Source organism: Pararge aegeria, chromosome 26 (assembly GCF_905163445.1).
Source record: "Pararge aegeria chromosome 26, ilParAegt1.1, whole genome shotgun sequence".
Lineage (NCBI taxonomy): Eukaryota > Metazoa > Arthropoda > Insecta > Lepidoptera > Nymphalidae > Pararge > Pararge aegeria.
The window spans coordinates 704,211-729,973 of NC_053205.1; the positions used below are offsets into that span (position 1 = coordinate 704,211).

The 25,763-nt window shown below is 36.5% G+C and overlaps 2 protein-coding genes across 9 annotated transcripts in view; both read right to left on the reverse strand.

The window, feature by feature from the left end:
* Positions 1 to 561: 561 nt before the first annotated feature.
* LOC120635369 lies at positions 562 to 4,453 on the reverse strand. The gene is made up of 2 exons (XM_039906365.1): positions 4,298 to 4,453; positions 562 to 1,242 (listed from the first exon to the last, which is right to left on the reverse strand). The coding sequence occupies exons 1-2, from the start codon at positions 4,349 to 4,351 to the stop codon at positions 580 to 582; spliced, it is 717 nt and encodes a 238-aa protein (XP_039762299.1). The 5' UTR covers positions 4,352 to 4,453; the 3' UTR covers positions 562 to 579.
* A 1,703-nt stretch (positions 4,454 to 6,156) lies between these two features.
* Positions 6,157 to 25,763, reverse strand: part of LOC120635408 (protein hu-li tai shao) — a 113,042-nt gene continuing 93,435 nt past the window's right edge. For 3 of the 8 annotated variants that reach the window (XM_039906421.1, XM_039906418.1, XM_039906420.1), the window contains 8 exons: positions 25,063 to 25,222; positions 23,696 to 23,791; positions 22,945 to 23,016; positions 20,902 to 20,955; positions 19,497 to 19,646; positions 9,672 to 9,739; positions 8,814 to 8,956; positions 6,157 to 8,397 (listed from right to left, as the gene is read on the reverse strand). In XM_039906421.1, coding sequence (XP_039762355.1) covers positions 8,816 to 8,956; positions 9,672 to 9,739; positions 19,497 to 19,646; positions 20,902 to 20,955; positions 22,945 to 23,016; positions 23,696 to 23,791; positions 25,063 to 25,222 — 741 coding nt within the window. In that variant the 3' untranslated portion in view covers positions 6,157 to 8,397; positions 8,814 to 8,815. Of the gene's footprint in view, positions 8,398 to 8,802; positions 8,957 to 9,671; positions 9,740 to 11,571; positions 11,620 to 19,496; positions 19,647 to 20,901; positions 20,956 to 22,944; positions 23,017 to 23,695; positions 23,792 to 25,062; positions 25,223 to 25,763 lie in introns of all 8 variants that reach the window. The other 5 variants (XM_039906424.1, XM_039906423.1, XM_039906425.1 and 2 more) reach the window with 4 other exon arrangements.

Sequence of the window (25,763 nt, forward strand, 5' to 3'; positions counted from 1 at the left end):
AGAAGCGATGATAGCCACCCATTGGGGGTAGGACTTCGACTTTACGTTACGGAGGCCGAGTTCGAATCCCAGCACGCACTAACATTTCTAAGTTATGTGCGTTTTAAGCAAAACAAATATCACTTGCTTCAACTAGGAAAACATCGTGAGGAAACCGCATGCCTGAGGGTTCTCCGTATTGTTCTTAAAGGTGTGCGTGGAGTCCACCAATCCGCACAGGGCCAGTTGTGGACTACGGCCTTGACCCCTTCCCATCGTGGGAGGAGACCAACAGTGGTCTTTAAGCTATTGATGAGAGCTCTTCCGGGGATGTACTAACGTCATGCTTATTTCTGCCGTCAAACAGTATTACTGTGTTCATGTCTGGTTGCCGTTGTTATGACGGGCACATGAGACTTAACACATACGCGTCAGGATAATGGACACAGAACGGCACTTCGTGAAGTTGACGTCCCTTGCATGCCCAGCGAAGTATTCCCTCGATAGCAGGCGATGGTTTTTTACTTACCAAAGATGAAACATTAGGAAATCTACTCACAAAAAAGGTATAAAATAAAATCGTTCCATAATTTGTTTTTATTATAGTCGATAATTCTTCGCTGTCCAATTTTTGGGTTGTTTTTTCTTCTTTTTTCTTTTGGGTATTGGTTTCTTGCGCTTGGACCTCTTTGGCTTTCTCGCTGCATCGCCTTCGCCTCCGAACTCCGGCATTTTTGGCTCTAGCACATTTTCCTGTATGACCTTTATGAGTTCTGCTTTCATTTTCTCAGCTACTTCTGCCGCTTTCTTGCGGCTTCGTGCTACGAACGCACATAACTTATTGTGTATTAACAATGCGTATACGCGGCTTTTGATTTTGACAGTGTCGACCGTGGTGCAACCTATCCTTCCCATAAAAAGCAGACAGTCGTTAGCGATCGCAAGCATAACTTCGGTGAGCTCAGATAAAGTCTCGCTGATTCTAGCATTCGAGTCTCCACGGATGGCTCGACCCACTTCCTTCAAGAACAGGCTAAAAGCGCAACAGCAATATTTACTGTTGCTGGAAACAGACTTGGATAGGGCGGAATATGAGGGAATGACAAGGGGTGGTTCTTTTTGGCATCTTAACTTTTTGTTTTCGCTACCGCAGGTTTCGGATTTGACGTAGCGGCACGTCACGCAGCAAGGCGATTCGGATTCGTCGCACTCTTTTATCGGTTCCTTTTTCTTGGGCTTGAATTTACTTGTTGCTGCTTTGAACTAGAAATATACAACGTGTGAATGAAAACCGAAATAATACTTCACAGGCTTTAGAGGTACATTATGCACTGTCCCTGAGACTTATCTGTGAAACCGAAACGATAATAGTTTTTGAGTAAACCACTGCCATAGTTTTTACTGAAATAAATCAGATACAGCCCTAACATCACATGCGAAATTAAAATCATGTGACTCCTGTCACTTTATTAGCGTCGCGTAGCGTAGGTACCACGCGCGTGTCGCTCTTTTGTCTTCAATAGGGTTGTCAAAAGTAAACACTCCTTTGTATGGAAAAATAAATAGGCTTCTTTTGATTTAATATTGTTACAGGGTGATTCCTTATAAAATATACTTCATGCATCCCTCAATATTATTTCGTAATTCCGTTACAAGTTGTATACATATCTACTATTACTGTCTTTAATTAAAATATTGGACAGAAGCAGGCGTTTGGGAACTTTTCGCAATTCCCGTGGGAATAATTTGTTTTCCTATAAAAAGTAAACGATGCTACTCTCTTACCAGGAGGCCTTTGAAATTCCTTATATACCTACACTTTCAAGAAGTCGTGATAGCTCAGTGGGTAGGACTTCGACTTTACTTTCGGGGGCCCGAGTTCGAATCCACACATTTCTAACTTTTAAAATAAATAAATATACTACGACAATGCACACATCGGCCTCTAGCCCCAAGGGCCCAAAGTAAGCGTAGCTTGTGTTATGGGTACTGAGATAGCTGATGAATATTTTTTTATGAATATAATACACATAAATACTTATAATATACAAATAAACACTCAGACACTGAAAAACATTCATGTTCATCACACACATTTTCCAGTAGTGGGATTCGAACCCCACGACCTTGGACTCAGAAAGCAGGGTCGCTGCCCACTGCGCCGCTCTGCCGTCAAGAAAACATTCGGGCACAAAAGTTATGTGCGTTATAAACTTTAAACATTACTTACTTTAACGGTGAAAGAAAACATCGTGATGAAACCTGCATGCCTGAGAGTTCTCCATAACGTTTTCAAACACGTGTGAAGTCCACAAATCCGCACTGAGCCAGCGTGGTGGACTTGGCCTAATCCCTGACTGAGAAGTGACCCGTGCCCTGTAGTGGACTGATAAGGGTTTGATGATGATGATGATTACTTTCAAGACGTTGAAGAATTAATCTGGATGGGTTTTCAAGAGGATATCTTCCTTATGAAACGAATCCCTTATAAGCTAACTTCTTGTGGCGGTCTCCACATTACATAACTAGATGGCGCTACTAAAATCCTACATCGCGCTAGCGAAGTGTTCACTAAGAATGCCTATATATATACAACTTCCAAAAATGAATGTTCGGACCCCAACCCCCTAGTGGTCGAGGCGTCCACTTATACCCCCGTCCCCGACGTCGAACCAAAGCGGCGACGTCCGAAGCATGTCCTTGACGACCCTGACGACAAAATAACTACCGACAACGTGTCCCAACAACACACACACACGCAACATTCACAGCGTCTTCGCCGGCGAAGACGAGGGCCCCGATTTCTGACGTCATCCGGACGTGGATCCTTACCACGGTCACGGGGGCGTTCGGACTAAACAAAGATTAGTCTAAAAGTCCACCAACAGTCAGATTAACGTCGAACCGAGCCGAGGTCCGAGTCCTCGCAGGAGGCACCCTCGGGTCGACGTCTCCCACTTCCCCCCCGATGTCGTCGAGCCCTGGGGCTCTTCTCATGGCGAGCTTTCGCGCTTGTCCTTCCGAAAAATGACAATGAATGAATGTTCGGACCTCGGTCCCCGAGCACGATCACCGCTCGGAGGAAGATCTTCCTATTGTTACGGTCGAGCGTATCACGATAGCTCCCATACATTCTTTTTTTTGTTTTCGACCTCCCTGGCGCAGTGGCGAGCGGTATGAATTTAAGTAGGTCCCGGATTCGATTCCCGGCAGGGTCAATTTGGGAATTTATAGTTTCTGAATTTTCTCTGGTCTGGTCTGTTGGCTTTGGCCGTGGCCAGTTACACCCTACCGACAAAGACGAGCCGCTAAGCGATTTAGTGTTCCGGTGCAATGTCATGTGTTTACCTACGTAATACGTATGTACCTCACATTTATACGACTATTAGGGTCACTCCCTAGCACCGGTGCGTTCTTAAGAGATCCCGGAGCCTCCCAATTATGTGCCGAGGATGGCCACCGAGGGGGTTTTAGTGGGTAATAATTAGTGCTGTACAATTTGGCCGTTTAAACCGGCCATAAAATGTAACCAGGTTAATTAGTTCAGCAGCCAACTAATTAACTTAAACTAACCGGTTGAATTAATTAACTAGTTAACCGGTTAAATTAGTTAACCGGTTAAACGGTTAATCGGTTAAAAAAAATCTAATTTTCTCACTAATATATTGAAAATTGTTACCCAAAATGATTAATTTGCAAAACATTTGTTAATAGTAAATAAATAATTTATTAGAGACCATCTTTAAACATCAAAAACAAATGATTTGTTACTATTCAAAATGATTCGTTATTATTTAATAAATCTGGTGTTTATTTACTAAATATTAACAAATCCTCTGTCGATATTTGTTAACAAATCATATAATTTTAAATTTATAAAATGTTTTAATTATATTTACAAGAAATTTCGCGATTTTGATACAGAAATATCAATAAGTTTGCTGATTGCGAAGATAAGCAACTTCATTTTTAACCGATTAATCAGTTAACCGGTTAACTAGTTAACTAATTTAACCGGTTAACTAGTTAATTAATTTAACCGGTTAGTTTATGTTAATTAGTTGGCTGCTGAACTAATTAACCTGGTTAAATTTTATGGCCGGTTTAAACGGCCAAATTGTACAGCACTAGTAATAATCCCACATAACCCGATCTTCCCTGAGGTCGGGTATCTTTGAAGATTTCCCCCCCGATAACAAAAAAAGGGTCACTCCCTAAAAGCTTAGCCCGCTGCCATCTTGGACTGCATCATCACTTACCACCAGGTGAGATTGCAAAACTGATTATGTCTTACCAACCTGTAGCTATACCTACTCACAGTATCTTTGAAGCCTGGCATGGTGATCCTCCAGGTATCCACGCAAGCCTCCATGGTAAACCCTCAACATTATCTTTTAGTGAAAACCATTTTTTTAAAGAAATTTCTATAAAAATATTTATCAACAAAAAACACAAAAATTCTTCAAGTATGACATTAAAGCCAAATATGTCACTTGGTAAACATTTGATTTAAAATTAAGTCTGTTATTTATGTATCATAGATAAAATAATATCCAAACCAAGATACCACAGATAAACTATTAGAATATTGGAACTTTAATAGAATACAAATAAGATGCACTTCCATACTCGAAAATGACTCCTCGATTACTAGCTAGCATATCTTGTTTAGAATTTATAGACGGAAACACCTAATACCTAACAATTTAATAATACAACCTCGAATCTCGTGATTGGGGTGAGTTAAGAAAAAAAAAAGAAAAAAACAGGTAAAAAAATAAAACTCACAAATCCATAATAAACTTTCAAACAGCATATATTGTAGAAATAAAAAAATACATGATACAAATAAACTCTTTTAAGCTAGAAAACTTAAAACTAAGAATTTCCACCAGACTTTTTACGTCTGGCAACATTGTGACGGAAGGAAATGAAAAGTCCCGAAGTAAAACTAATAATTTATTTTTTTATTTTATTACAAATTACACAAAAACAAGTTTTATTTTATTTTACTTTATTCATTTTGCATACAATGCCGTGTGTCATAATTTTAAAAGATTACAATCGCGCTAAAAATATTTGTTTGTTTAAATATAAATACAGAAGAATGCTTAGAACAGATTATTTTTCACAAATCGCAACTTTTCGAAATACTCTATCATATAAACATATTATTATAATTAATAATCAAGTAATCATAATAATTTAAAAAATCAACTTGTCATTTTAACAACTAGGTAATGTCAAATTTATAAAGCCCCCAACTAAACAGAAAATAATGGTAGTAAAAATAAAATTGGGCCTTAAAATTTATTTTTTTAATTTATTCTCGACGGCGTACTGTCTTTTTTATTTTTTCTTTTGCATACGTAAAACCATTTAGAAGGCGGATAAAAATAATAAAAATTATTATGGCAAATAATGAGGTATTATTTTTTATAAATTCGCGAAATCGTTTTAATATAACAAGGGTCTTTTTAATATCCTAAGTGCGGCCGCCATCTTGAATAAGCGCTTTGATTACCAATAACACGTCGACTCGGAAAAAACGAAAAATAAAATAAGTTAAAAAATCTACAAAACTGTAGGCTAGCCAATAATTTCTTAACTTTACATCGATAGTGCTATAATATATTATTATTATTATATTTTATTTTTAATAATATTTCCCCGAACACACCGAGCCGCTGGATTCTCCAAAATGGCAGGCGATCCGTGTGAGCGGCTAAACTTAGGGATGCGCATTGGTATCGATACTTTATGCTACTAAATCGAGATATAATATTGTCACGTAGAAAAAAGTTGCGTAATAAAGACTTCTTACCAGAGTTCTTATTTCCAACCGGTTGGCCAAATATTAATACAATCATATGCGATTGAGTGTGATTATTATATTAGTTAATGAATATTTATTTAGTGTAATAAACATTAAACTTTTATATAATAAATGTAAGAATGCAGGGTACGGGCTTCCTCTCTCATATATGAGAGTGGAGCATAGACCTACCATGCTATTCCAACGCGAATGGCAGGCTCAGATCGCATGTTATCATAAAAATCGCCAAGTAAGACAGTTATTTTTATCAATCCATTTAAAGTTATATCCTTGGGATTCTTTTTCTTATTTTACTCGATACATTATAAATGTTCTAAAAATTTTAAAAGGCGCCTAGTCGATTGTTTTTTTTTTTACACAAACAACGTTTTTCTGTGCTCCTAGTGCAACAATTTAAGTAACTAACGTGGCATTAGTGTTGGCGTTATTCTGATCTGTATGAACGGCTAGTGATTTGACAGTTACATACGAATTTAGCAGAATGACGTAACTCAGGCGTCACCGATATTCACTTAACCTAGGAGCACAGAGTCCCTAATGTAACTATATAATCTGTCGTATTTGTATAGAGTTGTCATCATACTGTGACGTTTGGTCCTCCATTAAAAATACAGATAAACGTTAGTTGGCATGAAAGCTTACACTAAGTTAACACAATCACACGAGTATTTGAAACGGTAGTCTAAAATGCCATTCCACTATCTATTAAGAGAGATACGTTTTTTAAGTTGGATCCATTAATCGAGTATCGATACTTTACAATCGCCGCATCCCTAGCTAAACTATTTAATTATATTTAAAAGCACGAATGGCGCGGGTCGCCCCAACATGGAAAGCATTACATGCCGTATTTTTTTTTAATTATAAAAAAATACAATAATTATATATAATTATTCAATTAAGAATGCACCAAAACACTAGCCCAGATGTTTTACAATGGGAATGTTGCCAGTATTATTAATGATTAAATAATTAATTACTTTTTAATATAAATCAAAATGTTACCACCTTATGAACCTTTTGAGCATTTAACTGAGTATTTAACTAAGCCATTATTGTTATATTTGAATTGGAATAAAATGTTGTAGTTATTGGAAAAAATAACATATTTAATGTAATTGTAACTTATAAACCAAGAATTCGACGCTTTAAACAATGTTATTCTTTTTTTTTTTACTGCAACAAGTCCCGTTGTAAACGCACGGACAGCAACAGAAACTATATATAAAAAAATCAATAATAAAAATATCAATTTCTCATAAGGCGCTTGGCAAGTCATAAGAAAAAAGAGCATTACATTTAACCGACTTCAAAAAAACTAGGTTTACTGTATTACCTATAGGTGTGTATGTATAAACGTTTCGTATATTTAAAAACTACACGTGAACTCATGTACCTAATTCATTAAAAGGATGTTTTCAGTACATGTACCATAAACTTGAAGCTGGTTTGAATTTTTTCGAAATCGTCAAATAAATTACGTCAGCATCTACCTTACTACTAAATGCTCAGGGCTGAGTGATTGCTCAGGGCTGAGTGGTTGCTCAGCTGCGACTGAGCGGATGCTCAAGCAGTTTGAGCGCCATCCATCGTGAAGTGGCAACATTAAACGCCAAGGTGGGTTTCCGCGTACTTTTACATACACTCCGGTCGATTGTACTATTCACTATTTGACGTCTCATCCTGACTAAAATTTGTGACATCACACTCACATAACTTGAGTGGAAAAGTAACAAAATGTACGAAAAATGTGGGTCTGTATAACTTTATACAAATTCTCATAAACAAATTTGACAGGGTCAAATGTATTGCTGTCCTTTTGACAATTTAACATATTCATATCCTTTTCCACAGCTCCTTGTGAACAGGAATAGCCTAATTTTTATATATTTATGGAGCTGTCAAACAATACAAACTTAAATTTCATTGGAGCTTTGTGTACAAACAATAATAATATAAAACGCTCAAAGAGTTGTATAATTAGGGCCAGTACTATTGTGCAGTCAGTAAATCGTGTTATGAATAAAGTTGAGAGTATATTCAAATAGATCTTTAAAAACTTCAGAAGACGTAGTCAAGTCAGTGCTTGAATACGCTCACATCTGATGGTAAGTTTCTGTACAGAAAAAAGAGTGTGGCAGTATATTAAGACCGCATTCCTTGTCGCCTTCTACCCGGGATCGTATCGCTACACTAAATTTGCTTAGCGGTAACTCTTTGCAGTAAAGTTAATGGAGACCAACAATATATACTGTAAAATCAAAGATACACCCGAGCTGGCAATCGACACCGGGACCTCCCAATTAGATTCCACAACCACCGTTGTGCCAGGGAGGTCACATTTTTCTGTATCTACAATATAGATACCACACGTACGATAAATTGTACAATAACCATCGATATCGATACGAAGCTATTCGTACAACACTAAAGCGAACTGTCAAGTAGGGTACAGTACAATGGGCCGGAGTATAGACCGCGTGTGTTCATGAAACAAGCGGTACAGAGCGGTTGCAATAATTTTGGGAAAATCTTAAAATTACTTTTGAAAGCGAGATGGCAGTGTTGTTTTTGAGTTTAATCTGTGGAAAGAGAAAAATTTGTTAGTGAAAAATTTCAACTTTTGTCGCCTCTTTGATCGAATAGATCTTAAGAAGGTACTTTTATCCATATATATATATATATTTTGAAATATACTTCTTTAGCGGCGTTAGGAAAAATCATGTGAGTGAAATTATAAGATGTAACGAATGCACTGAACGCAATGAACGAAATGCGCCATGGTTACACGATTTTAACAGGATAAAGGTAATTGCGAAACTGAGTTAGAGGGGAATACGTCGTCCGCATGCTCACTTGTTAAGATGCGCGCGCACAACTTTACAAAAAACCTCATCTGGTGGTCTCTTTGATAAATCCTCCAAATGTAGGTAAAAACACTAATAAAAATTATAAAAAAAAAAACAAATATAAGTGAAGTCGCTCACTCTCGGTGTACCTCTACGCGGGCTGCGGCGTGGCGGACTTGTCCTTCTTCTTCTCTTTCTTCTTCTTGAGGAAGGAGGGCGTGCGCAGGCCCTTCTTCTTTTTCTTGTCCTTCTTCGGGGACTCCTCCGTCGAAACCTCTTTGGAGGGCGAGCCCTGCGCGGAGATTACACTTACTGATGTTACAAATGCGATGTTTGTTTGTCTGTTCATAGTTAACTCCCTAACTGAGCAACTAGTTGAGAGAATTAGTTGAAAGGACGGAGAGTAACAGAGAATACTTTTTATCCCGGGAAAACAAACGAATTTTCGAAAAACAGCTAGTAACATTATAAATAGATAGCCGGTTGGCGCAGTGGACAGTGACCCTGCTCTCTGAGTCCAAGGCCGTAGGTTCGATTCACAACTGGAAAATGTTTGTGCGAAGTGTCTGGGTGTTTATATGTATATTACAAGAAAATACTTGTCAGTCATCTTAGTACCCATAACACAAGCTACGCTTTGGGGCTAGATGGCAATATGTGTTTTGTCGTGAATTCATCGATAGCGTATGTTCGGGCCGTTCACAACACTCGACGCTAGATGGCGTCATACGGACAATAGTAACAAAACATTGATCCATAATATCCATAAACCTGCATGCCAGAGAGTTGCCATAATGTTCTCGAAGGCTTGAAATGTCCATCGATCCGCACTGATTCGGGTGGACTTACCCCTAGGCCAATCTCATTGTGGAAGGATACCCGTTTAGTAGGTCGGGTCGGTGATATTTATTTTTGAGATTTTTAGATTAAATGGTGGTAAAAACTTCTCCTAAGTATATTTTAAAAAAGGGGCGTCAGGATGTTTAAAGGGGTAAAGGATAACTTACCTCTTTACTGCTGTGCGAGAAGGTGCTCTGGTGGGCGTCAGAGTGGTCCCCGTTGACGGTGTGCTCGCCTGCAATCAACGCACGTTCGCATACATGAGTTTCATCAAAACAGGTGTATGCGATTTATACGAGTAAAATAAAATTAAAAAAAAAAACTTAGAAGTATTTGCGCTTTTTGTGACAGAGCTCGTCCGGTAAAGTACTGCGACTATATTTATTTCTGCCGCTAAGCAGCATTGTGACAAAAATAAACTGAGAAGTATTTCAGCTTTTGTGACAGAGCTCGTCCGGTAAAGTACTGCGACCATATTTATTTCTGCCGCTAAGCAGCATTGTGACAAAAATAAACTGAGAAGTATTTCAGCTTTTGTGACAGAGCTCGTCCGGTAAAGTACTGCCACCATATTTATTTCTGCCGCTAAGCAGCATTGTGACAAAAATAAACTGAGAAGTATTTCAGCTTTTGTGACAGAGCTCGTCCGGTAAAGTACTGCCACCATATTTATTTCTGCCGCTAAGCAGCATTGTTGCAATGCTGTGTACGCCTCAGGTTGACACAGGGCGGCATGTTGCAGGACGAGCTACTTGCATGCCCTGCTCTGTGCGATGGCGATGGCTTCGCCTTGCTCCGTCAATAATTACTATACAAAAAAAAAGGACTTCGGAAAAAATAATGAATGTCACAAAATATTTGATAAATAAACAGCTTTAAAAGCACTAAAAGCCTAGTGGACGCAGACTTCAGCTTCCGTGAGGAAACCTGCATGCCTGAGAGTTCTCCATGTTCTCAAAAGCGTGTCAAGTCCGCCAATCCGCACTGGGCAAGCGTGGTGGACCCGTGCTCGATAGTGGGCCGGCAATGGGTTGATAAATTACTTTAAATTATTGCAATATATTTTGTCCATTTAATTAAATCTTGATTTTAATAAATATAACAAAAATATGGCATCGAGGTCAGTTCAGTTTTTTTCCCCATGGACTCCTCAATTATTTTAATACAAATTAAACTTCTAAGAACAGCGTTCAACCAAATTTATCAGAAACTTCACACTTTTTCAACATTTCTGCACAAGTGCAGTAAAGTGTATTTTTATTGCACTAGTGCAGGAATTGAATTGACTTAGAAAAAGGTCATTTTATTCGATTAATTGTCAAAATAATCGGAGGATAATTAAAGCGCATATTAAAGAAAAACAATGTGATGAAAGATTTAGGGGAAAAATTTACATACCTTGATGTTTTTTTTTTAAACTTATCTTAACTTAAATAGTGTTATATTTTAAACGTTAGTTCAACATGCTTTTAGTGCAAAGTGTTAAGACGTAACATCATTCATTATAGCTCGAGAGACGGTGGGAAAGATGTGCCCGGTAAAAGCTGACAATTGTTAATTCAGTTTTAGTGGGATTTTAAAGGAGCCACATTTTATGATTGTATTTTTGTCCATTAAAAAAAGTAAAAACTTGCTTTAGGTACGTCTCAAAACATAAAAAATTCTCACTATTCTATAAATAGATAATATAACTACAAATCTCTTTGGCTTTTACAAGATAAAATCTTGGAAGAAAAACTTTATAAACAGCAAAAAAAAAATGATACCAATCAAACAAAAGGCTCCCACGGCATTTGTAAAAAAACGTAATAAAGGCGGACGAACTATGCGGGCAACAACTAGTAAATATAAAAGTTTAGACTTTTTCAAGCACCTCGCCAAAATTTCCCACTATCTCTTGATCTATCAGGACTCATAAACGGGCTAGAAAATACGCTTTGCATGGAATTTTTCTGATGATTACAGCAGTATAACTCTTTTAAGCAAAGTGTATATCATAGTTCTCTTTGTTTACGAAATGCTGGCCCGTTTACGATTGTGTTTGAACGTAAAGCAAGCGCCACTTACCCCTGTTAGCTAGTTGCGTGTAACTCCTGCCTCGAAACCAGCCAAAAGCTAAGCATGCAGGTACGGGACGCGGACCAAAACGACATGTTACCTCGATAATTATTTCAATAAAAAAAAATCCAACACCGTGTTTTTAAGACGGACTAAAAAGTATAAAAAAGATTCTTCTGGATTCTAAAACCTAACACTAGCCCCCAGAGCTTGTCATGAAAAATTAGTGTTAATTTTCAATTGCTATAAAAACACTTGTTGATTTTTTATTACATTACAAGTTAGCCTTTGACTGCAATCTTACTAATTGGTGAGTGTTAATGCAGTCAAAGATGGTAACGAACTAACCTATTCCCCTAATCAATTTCGAATGCTTAATCGCTTTGCACTTTTTTGTCGGTTGGTTAGTTACCACAACTAGCCCCGACCAGATCTCAATAGAGAAAATTCGGAAGTTATAAATTCCCAAATTTCCCCAGCTGGGAATTCTACCCGGGACCTGCAACTCAAAACCATAGCGCTCACCGTTGCGCCAGGGAGGCCGTCAGTTGTAACGACTTGTAAATGCGAGAGAGAGTGTGGCGTTGGTAAAAGCTGGAAATTCCCACTTGCTCTTGAACTATAACTAAGTTTTACTAATGCCATAAGAACTAATAACCCAATGACGGCCGATTGGCGCAGTGGGCAGCGACCCTACTTTCTGAGTCCAAGGTCGTGGGTTCGATTCCCACAACTGGAAAATGTTTGTGATGAACATGAATGTTTTTCAGTGTCTGGGTGTTTATCTGTATATTATAAGTATTTATGTGTATTATATTCATAAAAAAATATTCATCAGCTATCTCAGTACCCATAACACAAGCTAAGCTTACTTTGGGGCTAGATGGCGATGTGTGTATTGTCGTAGTATAAAAAAAAAAAAATATATATATATATATTAATTTAATATGTTTAAGAGATTACATTAATACAGAGAGAAATTCATTCATACTAATATTATTATTGCGAAAATATGTCTGTTTCATACAAAATTACTAACGACCTCCATAGCGCAGTGGTGAGCTCTGTGGCTTTATGTGACGGGTCAAGGGTACGAACTTTTCGAAAGGTTCGAAAATTCATAATTCGTTTAAAGGTTTACTTGTTATGTTTTAGTATAAGATCAAATTTGTTAACCTGTAATCACGCAAATAAAGATTTGAATTTGAATTTGAATTTGAAGGAAATTGCATACAAGTCTACAATAAACTACCCATTGACATGTTGGAGATGTCTCTTAAAAAGTTCAAATTTTGTATTAAACGTTATAAAAAAAAAGTTAAAAGTCCTATTATAGTATAAATGACTACGTAATCGATAAAAAAAATATACAGCTTAATTTGCTGTACTCCGCGAAAAGCAGGCACTCCACACAAACAGATATTCGGCAATATATCTTCTACGCGTTTCATTCCGAAGTCAACTCGTCAACATATCCGAGCATGCTCAGGAGATGTTGACTTGACAATGAACAATAGCTTAGTGATGCCATAACTATTAAAAATTAACAATCTAGGAGAATTTGTTATATACTTTTCCGTCCGTTTTAAGGGGGCGTCCATAAATTACGTGAGGTGTTTTTTAAAATTGTCTGATATTTGCCGAGACCCCCCACCCCCTCTCTCCAACGTAAGATTAGATGAGATTTGACTCGACCCCCTCCTCGACCCTCCCCCACTTAAACATCTTACGTAATTAGCGGACGCCGCCTATGAACATAATTTGTGTGTTTTTTTTTATTTAAATAATTATTTCGCTTTCTAATTGAGGGTGTGAAATTTTACAATCGATAGATAAGATAAAATAGAAACCTTAATATCATGTAATCAAATTTTCTTGTTTTGTTCTGAGGTATAAAGTAAAGATTTCATCAGAAAAAAATAACTTAAAAACCGATTGCAATTGTTCATAACCGACAATGAGATAATCAGAAAGCATAATAAATAACTTAAGAATTGCAAAACATATAATTTAAAACAGCATTTGTTAGTTCTTTATGACACCAACACACTTAAAATACGCCACGCAACTTATTAAAATTTAAGTCAATGAAGAATTCAAAAATGTTTTTGTCTTCGATAAAATTAATGAAAAGTTTAAATAGGAGGATTCCAGACCAACTGAGTTTTTTGTGGGGGTTTTTACTTAGACCAGAGGTTTTTCAGACACCTGCTTGGGTTTTTTAGTAAAAGACAACTCATATTTCCATCATCGTCTCAGAAAAAATAAATACAAAGTAGTTTATATAATCTGACCATGTTTAAATAAAATAGTTTTGACTTTGAATCATAGTATTCCCTATTAAACCATCGTAGTTTTTTTCTTAGAGGAAATACTACATTAACACATGACTCAACATGCTTGACGTGACGTGTTACAAGTGTGTTTGTAATCATCAACCATTGATGATCCTCGGATCCAACACGTCAAATCAAAAAAGGAACATTTACAGACTAGCATCGATGAGTGTCTAAAATGTGATATTATCTTTAAAAGAAATGGTATCTATTAGGAAAATACCGTAAATTAATATTCAATATTTAAGAAAAAAAAAAAAAAAAACAAAAAAAAAATTTAAGTATCAATACCAATTATCAATATTAGACCAAAATTCCAATAAAATAGGTAAAATAAAATAACTTATAATCAAACACACTATATTAATATTAGTAAAATTAACAAAAACACGTCAAGCATAAATAGAAAACACGTAAGTTATGGTACAGAATTAGCAAAAACACGTAAGATGAAAAAAAACAAACTGTAGGTGAGGTTGCGTGTACAAAAAACACAATATTACCAATGAAGCAACACAAAATGTAACAGTAGCCAGTAATGTTAATAAAAGTAAAAAATGTAGTGGTAAAATTTTGTATTCAATATTAACACAAGTCAATACAAAAGTTTACTATTGAAACTGAGAAAAAAAAAAGTTTAAAAACAGGCAAGCAAACCAAATAAATGTCACAAGAAAAAATCACATTGGCCATGCAAAATTCAAATGTTAAATGCATCCATAAAAAGTATATACATCAAATCTTATTTGATAACGGAATCTCCAAAAATAAAATGGTAGATAATTATTTTATAAACACATATATTTGATGAGACAGATATACGTGCGAAAAGGTTGGCTGTTTAGGAGTATGCGACATACAAATTCATTTAGTTAATTAAAAACAAAAAAAAAGATTATTTCAAGTCCGGTTTTTCTATTTGTAATGACTCTACACCACTTCCGCCAAGAAGCTGGCCAAAAATTCAAAAGTAACTTTTTGATGCCATATTATCGTCACGTTGTTTACACCGTATGACTTATTTCCGATAATCAGCATTTTTATTTTACGTATTTTTATAAACTATTCTCGAATCTAGCTTTATCCAGATCGCTTAGATCAAAACTATCGGTTAATCTAAATTTTGATATTATCTTATAGAATATTGTATGTTCGAACGGCGGCCACGATGAATATAAACGCTTTTTAGTAACTACCCGCGAATCGAATATTAAACGTTCCGTATCACAGATTTCCTGTTTGGAATCAAATGTAAGTCGTTCATGGAAACTGCTGTTTTCAATCTTAGAATCGCCGGTGGATTCGCATGTATTGTAATCTGATGATTCTGTTACGAAAGTATTGTTACTATGTTTTTCTATATTCTCATCATTAAAAAGGACGCCGGATCGTCGTTTAACTTTGGTATCGACCATAAATTGTCCATCGAATTCTTTAACGAGATTAGGAGATTCTAATTTATCATCGAAATCGACGACAAGGAAACTTGGTAGCAGATTATCTGAGCATTTAGATTTACGCCTGGGTTTGTCAACCTGTCCTATATCTATACTATCGTCGAAAGATAACCAGTACTTTACTCCGCCGCTATGTACTGTTTGAGACATCGATAGAACGTTTGCTTTTTTGACAAATGGTGATCCAAGTATTGTTTCATCTTTTTGATATAGAACGCTCAAATCATCTCCAATAAAAGAGTGGTCTACATGCTTGATTGGTGATTCAGAGCATTCGTCAAAATGACTTCTCTCCGGCGATGAAGATCTGCCGTAACATACGTCTTTTTCGACGAACGCTGTATTGAAAATAAAGGTGTCGTTAAAAGAATTAGTTTTCACTTCTGAATCTTCTTCGTTAAATTTAAAGGACTTTTCTATTAAACTACATATTATATCAGCAGCAATTTCAGCGCTATTATTATCAAATTGCTCAGAAATGTCAGTCTTGTTAAATTCTTCTAATTCATTGCACATGTCATGATAAGAGAACGATGAAGTTTCTTCTATACGTGCAATATCTTGTTCGTTTTCTGTTAATTCGTTAGAGTAAAAGGATTCGTTTATGTCACTGTTCGAAGTGTCTGTATTGTTTTCATAATTAAATGTGATGATGTCAAACTGCCTATCATTTTTACTAGTATTTGAAGGTTCATTTACGATACTGATTTCTTTATTACTATTATTAAACGTCACTTCAATCTTTTTATCTTTTTTATTAAACTTAGTAAGTTCTTCAGAACGAGTGCTGCTGACTATCACTTCTTTTTTACGGGATACACCGTCAGAAGTCTCATTTAAATTACAACAATGCTCAACTTCTGCATTACTGTTAAATTCATTTTCATCTTCGATTATTCTTTCATCAAAACCTAACCATTCAGGTAAAGTAGTAAATACGATGTCCTCATAATCAACAACAGTAATAACTTTTTTATGTTGTTTTCTTTTATAGCATTTTTCTTTATTCGCACACCAGTAGAACGCTGTGTCAAAAATATAATGCACTATTGCCGATACTACTGTTTGTGTTATACTCAAATCGTTAGTTTCAGATAAAACTGTTTCATTTGACTTGTATCTAAGATTTTCAACCATTTGCGTAATAGAAAATGTTTCAAACTCAATTTGTTCATTTTCAATTTCTTGTTCTTCTTCTGTACTTATATCTAACTGGCAATTCATATTTTCAGTGAAGTGACGCTCAAAAACAACTGTCTCCTCACTAATGTGTAATTCAATTTTATTAAAAATGGAACTAATAACATCAGCAATTACTTCGTTTTTCTCAAATTCCGTTATCGAGTCGAAACTTATACATTTTTCTGAAGTGGTCACACTAAGAGAACTTAGTCTGTTTCTGCAAACATCATTTTTGATATATTTATCATTTTCTACAACTAAATCTTCTTTACTTTGAAGTTTACTGTAATCACCAGAATCATCATATGAACTTTTAGACTCTTCCAATATTGGTTCCAGGATGTTCTGTTTCACAGCCAGCTTTTTTACAGGTGATTTTTTGGGGCTCAAATCTTTTTTACCATAATCTTCGCAGTAAAAATCTATGGGCACTGAGTAATCTCTTATATCCTTTTCGACAAGATCTTTTACTGGACTTTCGTATACAATTTCTTCGAAATCCATGTCGTCTGTAAAACTGTGATATTCACCCTCAATTGAATCAATAGTTATATTTAAATCTTCAAAACTATTGTCTGTATTCACTGGTATTGCTCTGTGAACGTCATCACTGCCATGTTTATCCAGTTGTTCATCTATAAGTTCTTTACATATAGCGTCATCGTCTTTACATAATGAAGTAACAGTAGAATTTCCATCTTCTACAGTACCTTCATTTTTATCTCTTTCGATTACAGTTTGATTTGACGTCAAGCTGTTACCTATATAGCCTAGGTAATTATCCTCGTTAAACTCTTGGCTCTCAACGAACTCCTCAGTTGCAATTTTAAAAACCGACACAAAATCTTTCTTCACTTTAACGACCTCTACGTTATATTCGATCTCATCTCTACATCTATCTGGTATGTTACCTACTGACAAATATAAACTGTAACCTTTACTCTTACAATCGATTTTATCTCTTGAGTATGAGACGACAATAGATCCACAAGAGTTACACCTGGGAAGATGATAATGCGCTGGTTCGGGGTCTTTAATATATGAATTGATGAAACCGCTGTGAGACCTAGTCCTATAAAGTTTATTAGCAGTATCTCTGGATTTGGCCCTTGGGAGGGACCTTGTCCTCGATGGATAGTCAAATTTACACCTGTCAGAATCTATTGACGGTATGGAATATAAACTGGAACGACTGCTGCCAATATTTGAATTAAAAACCGCTACAGCATTATTGCTTGCATTAACTAATCGAGATTTTAAGCTGACTTTACATTTGGGATGTTTATCTGTTTCGTATTTTTGGATGACGTTATCAAAATTGGGATTTCGAGGATACTTGTGGAGGATTCGCTTGTGGGATGATAAAGCTTCGTTTGGATTTGCAGCTTGCGTTAGTATTGTACCTGTTAGTAAAGGGTTTATTAGTCCATGATGATGATAAACTATAATCAAAATGAAAAACGACTTCTTCTACTACTCTGCCGTTTGTGGAAACGATGGCACTTCTCTCAGTAATGTCATAAATATTGTTATGACATTAGTGATATTAGTTTTAATTTCGATTGTGCGCCAAACGTTATTCAAATCTCAAAGTTTTAAATTATTCTTCATTGCTTATTTCTTTCTTTATTCGATGTGCGTCTTTTTTAAATATTGTAAATGTAGATGAACAGTCTCATTTTAAACTAATCGAATTTATATAAAAATGTTAAAAACCTACCCATTTACCTGTACACCTACTCATTTTTTAAAAAAGAAGTTATTCTTAACGGGACCATAGAATGATTCACATCAAGAGTGAGACACAAATTGAGTGGATTAGCTACATATATGACCAATTCGCCTTTCCATCAGAGATATAAGAGACTCGTAGCAAGAGGCATTGTGTGTGAAACCCATATACCAAAATAACTTCCAAAAAAATCTGTACCTCTAATAATGAGCTGAAATGTGAAATATCATCCATTGTACAATGAAACACTTGGCAAATATTACACCATATTGAAATTGCATATTAAAGAATTGAAAATCAACGGAAATTAAGTGAAACAGACGGTGGGTTCACACACGTTGACCATACGCCATCTTGGAGACATCCTTGGTGGAAACGCAGCCTAAATATATGATACAACCACAAATATGATACTATGATCTTGAGACAACACAATAAGCGTGATGACAATGATTATGACGTATTCGAGCCCAAACGTATAACGCTAAAACAAATGGAATGTGAGAACAACAATACTGCTTTTACCACCAAGCGAAGACGAAACAATAAGACAACGTACTCACTAATATAAACAAAAACACTTGCTCTGTTATTCTCTTTACACTTTATCTCTTTTCATAACACTGCCCTTTTCAATCAAGCATCAATTCTCACTTCTTTATTATTGTTTTCGGAAACCATAGTTACTTTCTTATGCAACTTAGTTCATCTTGACATACTTTCTTTTATATCATCTTTATCATTTCTTATTTTTAATACTTTTTAAATTACATTCTACTAAAAATTAATTCACAATGATTTCTTACTCTGCTCATAATATTTTATCTATATCCATTCCAAGTCTTTTACATTATCAATCTATATATCTTCATTTAAATCTTTTAATACATTATCACGTTCTTTCTTTACCTCTATTACTTATTACACATTTTGAAACATTAACCACATCGAAATTTCTAGTCTGTAATTAACTCTGATATTACTGTCTTGCCCACTTTTATATGTTTTTATCCTGTTAATTGACCTGACTTTCATTACTTTCTCTTAATAGTTAACATTACTTATCATTACTCGTTTTTCATCATCCATTTCTCTCATTCCTTCAACATTTCATTTCACCATCTTTGTCACGCACATTCCATTTTATCACAACATCTACATTTTCGCACTACCCATCGCTATCTCACTCTCACTAACGTCTGTCAATTTCACACCCGTTCATCTCACCTTTGCCCACAGTCCCTTGGACTGCAGTATATTGGGTTCGAATCACAACTGGTCCTTGAATGGGTACCGACGCGGACCCTGACGGTACGGACGACGTGGAGTCCAGGAAGACTTCGTCATCGGACAGTAGGTTCGGGTCCCGTTGAGAATCTTTATACACAATCCGAGATGAAGGTTAGAAATGAAGGTAGAAATGATTATTTGAAATTAATAATAAGCAACTTTATTATTATAAAAAAAATCCTTAATTTTTATAATTAAAGTAATTAAAAAATATTAATATATTTTTTAATTACTTTAATTATAAAAATTATATATATTAGATAATTCTAATATCAATAAACAAACCTAATAAAAAACTGATTGTTGCCTATGGAACCCAAGTATTTATTAGTCATACATGCTGTAAAATGCATGTTTGTTTAATAAACAAAAAAAAAGTGCATAATATATAATCACAGACTAAACGAAAAAGATAAACGGAGCTCTGCGAAGAAACATGCCCGTTGTAGTTAAGCCAGTTGCGTGTGCGCAACACGTGTGATCGGCTTCTGGTCATATAATAAGATGCTCAGGTGAGCTACATATTCTAGCGCCATTTAGCTTTTCCCTTTAGCCTGATAGAACCACGTGCATCAAATACTGTTGTAAATAAAACTTTAACTTTTTTTTTTTAAACATACCCAGTTTTAGTAATGTTCTTTAAATTCCTGTGATGTGAACAAAAACATTGTAGGCTCAAGATAATTCATTTTAAATGTGTTGTTTTTTTAGTATTATATAATGACTGACATGACTTATTCAATTGTATAGAAATATGTAAAAAGTAACAAACCTAAGTCGATAACTATTAAAGAACTGAAAAAAACGAAGATTTCTGAAAACTAAATTAAAATCAGATGAGAGCGTTCGAGTTTACAAACGTTTTAATATTGCTTTTTTATACAGTAAGTAATACAAAACTGCGACGTTAAAGATCTGTAAATACCATAACCGATTGATACAAATTTAAAACTGATCATTATTACAATTTCAACTGTATTTCCACCCTGTTTTAAACCAACTATTAGTTACTGTAAAATATTATTATGTTATTGGAATAATCTCTTAAATCAAATCTTATAAAAACCAATTGGTTAGTTAAAGTTTTATGTAAAACCGTAATATTTCAGCAGCCACTAAAAAGATTTTATTTTTACACACTTGTGAGTCGTTACGACACCTGATGCCAGGCGTCAAAATATGTATCATTTTTAAATCATATTCCGTTACTGTAGAATAAGTAATGATTGCCAAAATCTTTTATAGTGAGTGTTAAAATATACCAAACACAATGTGTTTAAGTGCAATTTAATCAGTTAGTGCGTAACACTAAAACCACTAAACCCACTAAACTGGAACTAACCTTTAGTCCGGTCGGCGTGGTCCCTCTCGGCATTCAAGAAATCTGTCGTGTCCACTACGGAGAAATACAATGTCATGCAGAAAAGGGAAAGAACTATTTTCTTTTTTCTAAACTTTGCCACGGATAAAAGGAAAAAGATCGGCGGTAAATGGCTGTTGAGAACAAAATGATTCTAAATATAATTTATAAGCAACACAAAACGCTCTTTACGCACGCTTTGCTTTGATAACGAATGCTTCACAGGAGATATTATTTTTTAAAAGTACTACTAAACTTAATATAATATAATTTAAGTTTTGTTGTCTTTCAGTCGTACAGAATAGTTTGATTGTCGGGTATTATAGCAAATTAATCTGGGTGTATATCAGGAACTTCAATAAAAAAAAAAACAATTTAATTTAATAACATCGTGTCCCAAAAATTGGTCCTTACGTCTGGTGACCCAAGAGCGCTTATTTAGCCCAACGGCTAAGTCTAGCTATTCAAAGGGGCAATAGCGCCAGCTTTTTGGATACCATGCCCATCAGGGAACAGTTAGACGGCTTATATTAATTGTAAATACTAATTTTAGTTTGTATTCATTTCCCTAGAAAATTTTTAATTTAAAAATTGTTTGTTGGCTTTGCATATTTTTTTTCTAATGAAAAGAATGGTTGGAACCCGGCTGGTTACGACATAAATTACCAGGCATCTTAAGAATTAAAGAGAGCAGAACTCAAAGAAACACTTGGGATTTCTATGATTACTTTTTAATTTTGGCAAACATTGCATAGAAACTTCTTTATCATTATTCGCGTGCTGACTTAATCGCACCTAGTATTTTTCAAAGATTTGTTGATATTGTTTGTCAATTAGCACAACAAGAATGGTGACTTAGAGATCATGACGAGTTAAATTTGTCCTTTAGGTAACTGGGCTTGCTCAAACTCAAAACCCTAGTCACGCCACTGTTTCTATCCATCATTTACATTAATTAATGAACCAACTTTCAAAAAATATAATGAACACACATGATTGGTTATTCAATGGCTAAATATATGAGCATTGCGAGTAAAAATTTTCACTAGTCGCGAGATATCTAAACTGGCTTCACTTTAACACATTAGCGCGTGTTCCGTCTATCTTTTTCCTTCACTCCGCGATATATCATACATTGTTCATATGCATTCACAATTTATGGTAGAAGCACAACATGTCGAACACCCAACTCAACGGAGTTCGGTAATGTCTTTCGGAGCATTCAAACTACTCCAATTTACTTGACTTGACACGTCAGACTACCCAGTGTGAGATTCCCATTCTCCCTATACGATCGCGTGTTAGCTACGATTTGTCTAAATCGAAACAGCGCCATCTCGTGGTAATATCGTTTCCCAGTATAGTAACTAGACGCTCGCTCGATTCCATTTCAAATTTTCTACAGATTCGATCGCGTGGAAGTTAACTACGATTTCTATTGAATAGATCGAGCGCCATCTAGTGACAAGTCTGTTTACCAGTATTGTAACGAGATGGCGCTGTTTAGATTCCATACAAATCGTGGTTATCTTTCACACGATCGAATAGGTAGATAATCTCACACAGAACACTCTGACGTAGAGTGAGATGTTACTGATGTGATTCTACCAAAAACAAAATAAAGTAGAAAATGGAAGAATGCAATTAGTATTTGATAGACTAATCTAATTTTTTTTTTTCAAAATTCGTATTGCGTATTCTAAAGTACATGCTAGGTGGGTCTCAAAAACCACTTCAAATAAAATCGTATCACTTCATGAAATTCAAACTTGCAAAAGAAAACATACATGCCGATCATACAAGTTTATATGCAGACTCGCGAAAACTCCTCCCCCACCCGTACCCCCCTCTTCCCCAGATATTAAAGTGTTCATAGTAAAATCTAAAACAACGTTGTATATAAGCGGGCATTAATTTACATTTTAAACATTGCCATTGCATTGGATAAATTACAGAGTTTGCAGGCGAAAGACGATGAAATAGTCATCTTGCATAAGGTTGGTAATGAAAGCGGTGACCACTTACCATCGCTGAGGACGACCTCCGGCTGGCTGCGCACCGGGACTTGCTTGGTCTCTATCCGTAGAACGCGTTGTTCTGGGAATATAATCACGCGACATTTTTATAAAACAACAAGAGAAGTTAAAAAAAAAACGATTTCTATTGTAAATTTAATACCTAACTAAAAGTAAATTTGTTACTACTACTACTAAATTTGATATAAAATGTAGGTTTACCCCGATATATTGAATTAGTCTGTGTAACCCTTTCGGCCAGTGGCGTGCACTTCATATATGCAAAAAAGCAGTGGTTACCCTAATCTTTATATATATATTTCTTGTATGCGTGTGTATGTCACTGAACTCGACCTAAACGACTGGACCGAATTGAATGAATTTCTTGGTATGCGTTTGGGTGGCACTCTGGATGGTTTATATTCACAAATCAGCCCGATAGATGGCGCTGAGGTCGGCTAGTATTCAAATATAACTCTTTTAGGAGGAGGATTTTTGCCATTTATGCAATTTTCCCACTGTAGTGCATACCCTGTTAATAAACCCGGTGCACGCCACTGGTACAGGAGTGATGTAATGTTTTGTGATTGCGTAAACAATACATATTTATGCGATAGAAAAAACCGAGCTTTATTTTCTGTAATTTTTCAAATAGTTCAGGTTCATGGGACCATTTCGGAATAAACTTTCGAAAAAAAGAATAATTTTGCATTTCCGTCTATTAAAGCTTTATAAGCTAGCTGATAGCGGTGACCACTCACCGTCTCGCGATTCGTCCTCGGTGTCGGAGGGCGCGGTGTTGGGTGACGTCACTTGCGCCGCGCTCACAGCTTCCGATTCAGATATATCTGTGTCGTCTGCGAACATAACAACACATTGTTAGCACTATGCATTCTTTTGGTCCTTCGAACCGGATAAGGGATTCGAAGGGAGGGTAGGACGAGATTAAAGTGACGAACTAACGTGTAGTGCAATAATAATTATAAAAGATTAGACTACTATCTTTCATTATCAAATCTTTTTCAGACTTCAATAATTAAAATTTAATATGTTTAATTTTCCATATCTCCTCACAGTGGAAACAAGAAACCCTTACTAATATCTGAAACAGTATCAAGGTCTGTTTTTTCCTTCTCTTACATCCTGGATTCCTTTTAAACAATAGTGATTGGCGTCACCTCGGCAAGCGACCACGAGGTCGTTACGCCGGAAGTCGTCGATCTCATTGTCGGCGACGTGGTCGAACAGGATCTTCGGCGCACTTTAAATGGTTGATTTTTGTGTTGTTGTTAGTTAACGATCTATTATTTTTGGTCCTTTGAGCCGAATGGACGGGTAATAGCTTCCGATCGACTTTGCGATTTTTCGCTTTTCGTATGGACACTTGACGATAACCGCCCTAGGGGTTGCTACTGCGTAACCGGGGGTGTGGGGCGAGCGCGAAAGAACGCCATGAGAAGAGCCCCACTGCTCGACGACATCGGGCGGGGCTCGACTCTGCGCTGGTAGACGTCGATTATATTGTCAGTGGCGCGAAGGGCGCGGTTGCCAGTTGTTGATAGTACAAAGCTAGTATAGTTGGTCCTTCGAGACGGATGGACAAGTACTCAGTTGGGCGCGGCTACTGCTCGTCGGTGAGACTCGGCCGTATGGGTTCCGAGACGAGCGCACGGTGGCGTTGTAAGTTGCTGTCATTTGCTAGTTTTCGGTCCTTCGAGCCGGATGGGCGGGTACTCACAGTCGGGGCGCTGCTTACACTCGACGGTGCGACGTGGCCGAAGGGGTTCCACGTCGAGCGCACGGTGGCGTTGTAAGTTGCTGTCATTTGCTAGTTTTCGGTCCTTCAAGCCGGATGGGCGGGTCCTCACAGTCGGGGCGCTGCTTTCACTCGACGGTGCGACGTGGCCGAAGGGGTTCCGCGTCGAGCGCACGGTGGCGTTGTAAGTTGCTATCATTTGCTAGTTTTCGGTCCTTCGAGCCGGATGGGCGGGTACTCACAGTCGGGGCGCTGCTTTCACTCGACGGTGCGACGTGGCCGAAGGGGTTCCGCGTCGATCGCACGGTGGCGTTGTAAGTTGCTGTCATTTGCTAGTTTTCGGTCCTTCGAGCCGGATGGGCGGATACTCACAGTCGGGGCGCTGCTTTCGCTCGACGGTGCGCCGGTAGTCGTCGATCTCGTTGTCGGTGACGTGGTCGAAGGGGTTCCGCGCGTAGGGAGCGCTGTACATGGTGGCATTGTGCTGGTAGCCGCGCTGGATGATGCCCTTGGACGCCGCGCCCATCAGCACCTGCGGAGGGAGCGTCTTCAATGGCCTTATGGTCTCATGTAAGAGTTAATAAATTGCCATACCCATTCCTAGACACCATAACATCTTAGGATCAACAATGTAATGCTTATCTAAGTAGATGCCTGGGCATACATCAACCGTTCCCCAATAGTTATCACCCAAGAATTGGTAAAACGTTTTTACACGCCTAAATCATTAGGCATTCGATTTAGCACTTAATTTCAATTTCAATTTTTCAATCTTTATTTGCAGATTGAGTAACAAAGTTGGTGGGTGTACAATAATATAATAGTGCTACAATCGCCATCGATTGGCATGCAAATATGATTTCTTAAAAACTATGTCTTTACAATGCTCTTTTAATTAAATTCATATACAGTATTTTAATCAAATAATAATAATATACTACAAATCTATTAATAAAATATACGTCAAAGTTCTATAAAAATGTCACATAAATATTCTTTAATATCTTAATAAACTTTATTGAGCTAAGTATACGTTAAAACAGATGAATCTCTACGAAGTTAATAGGCTTACC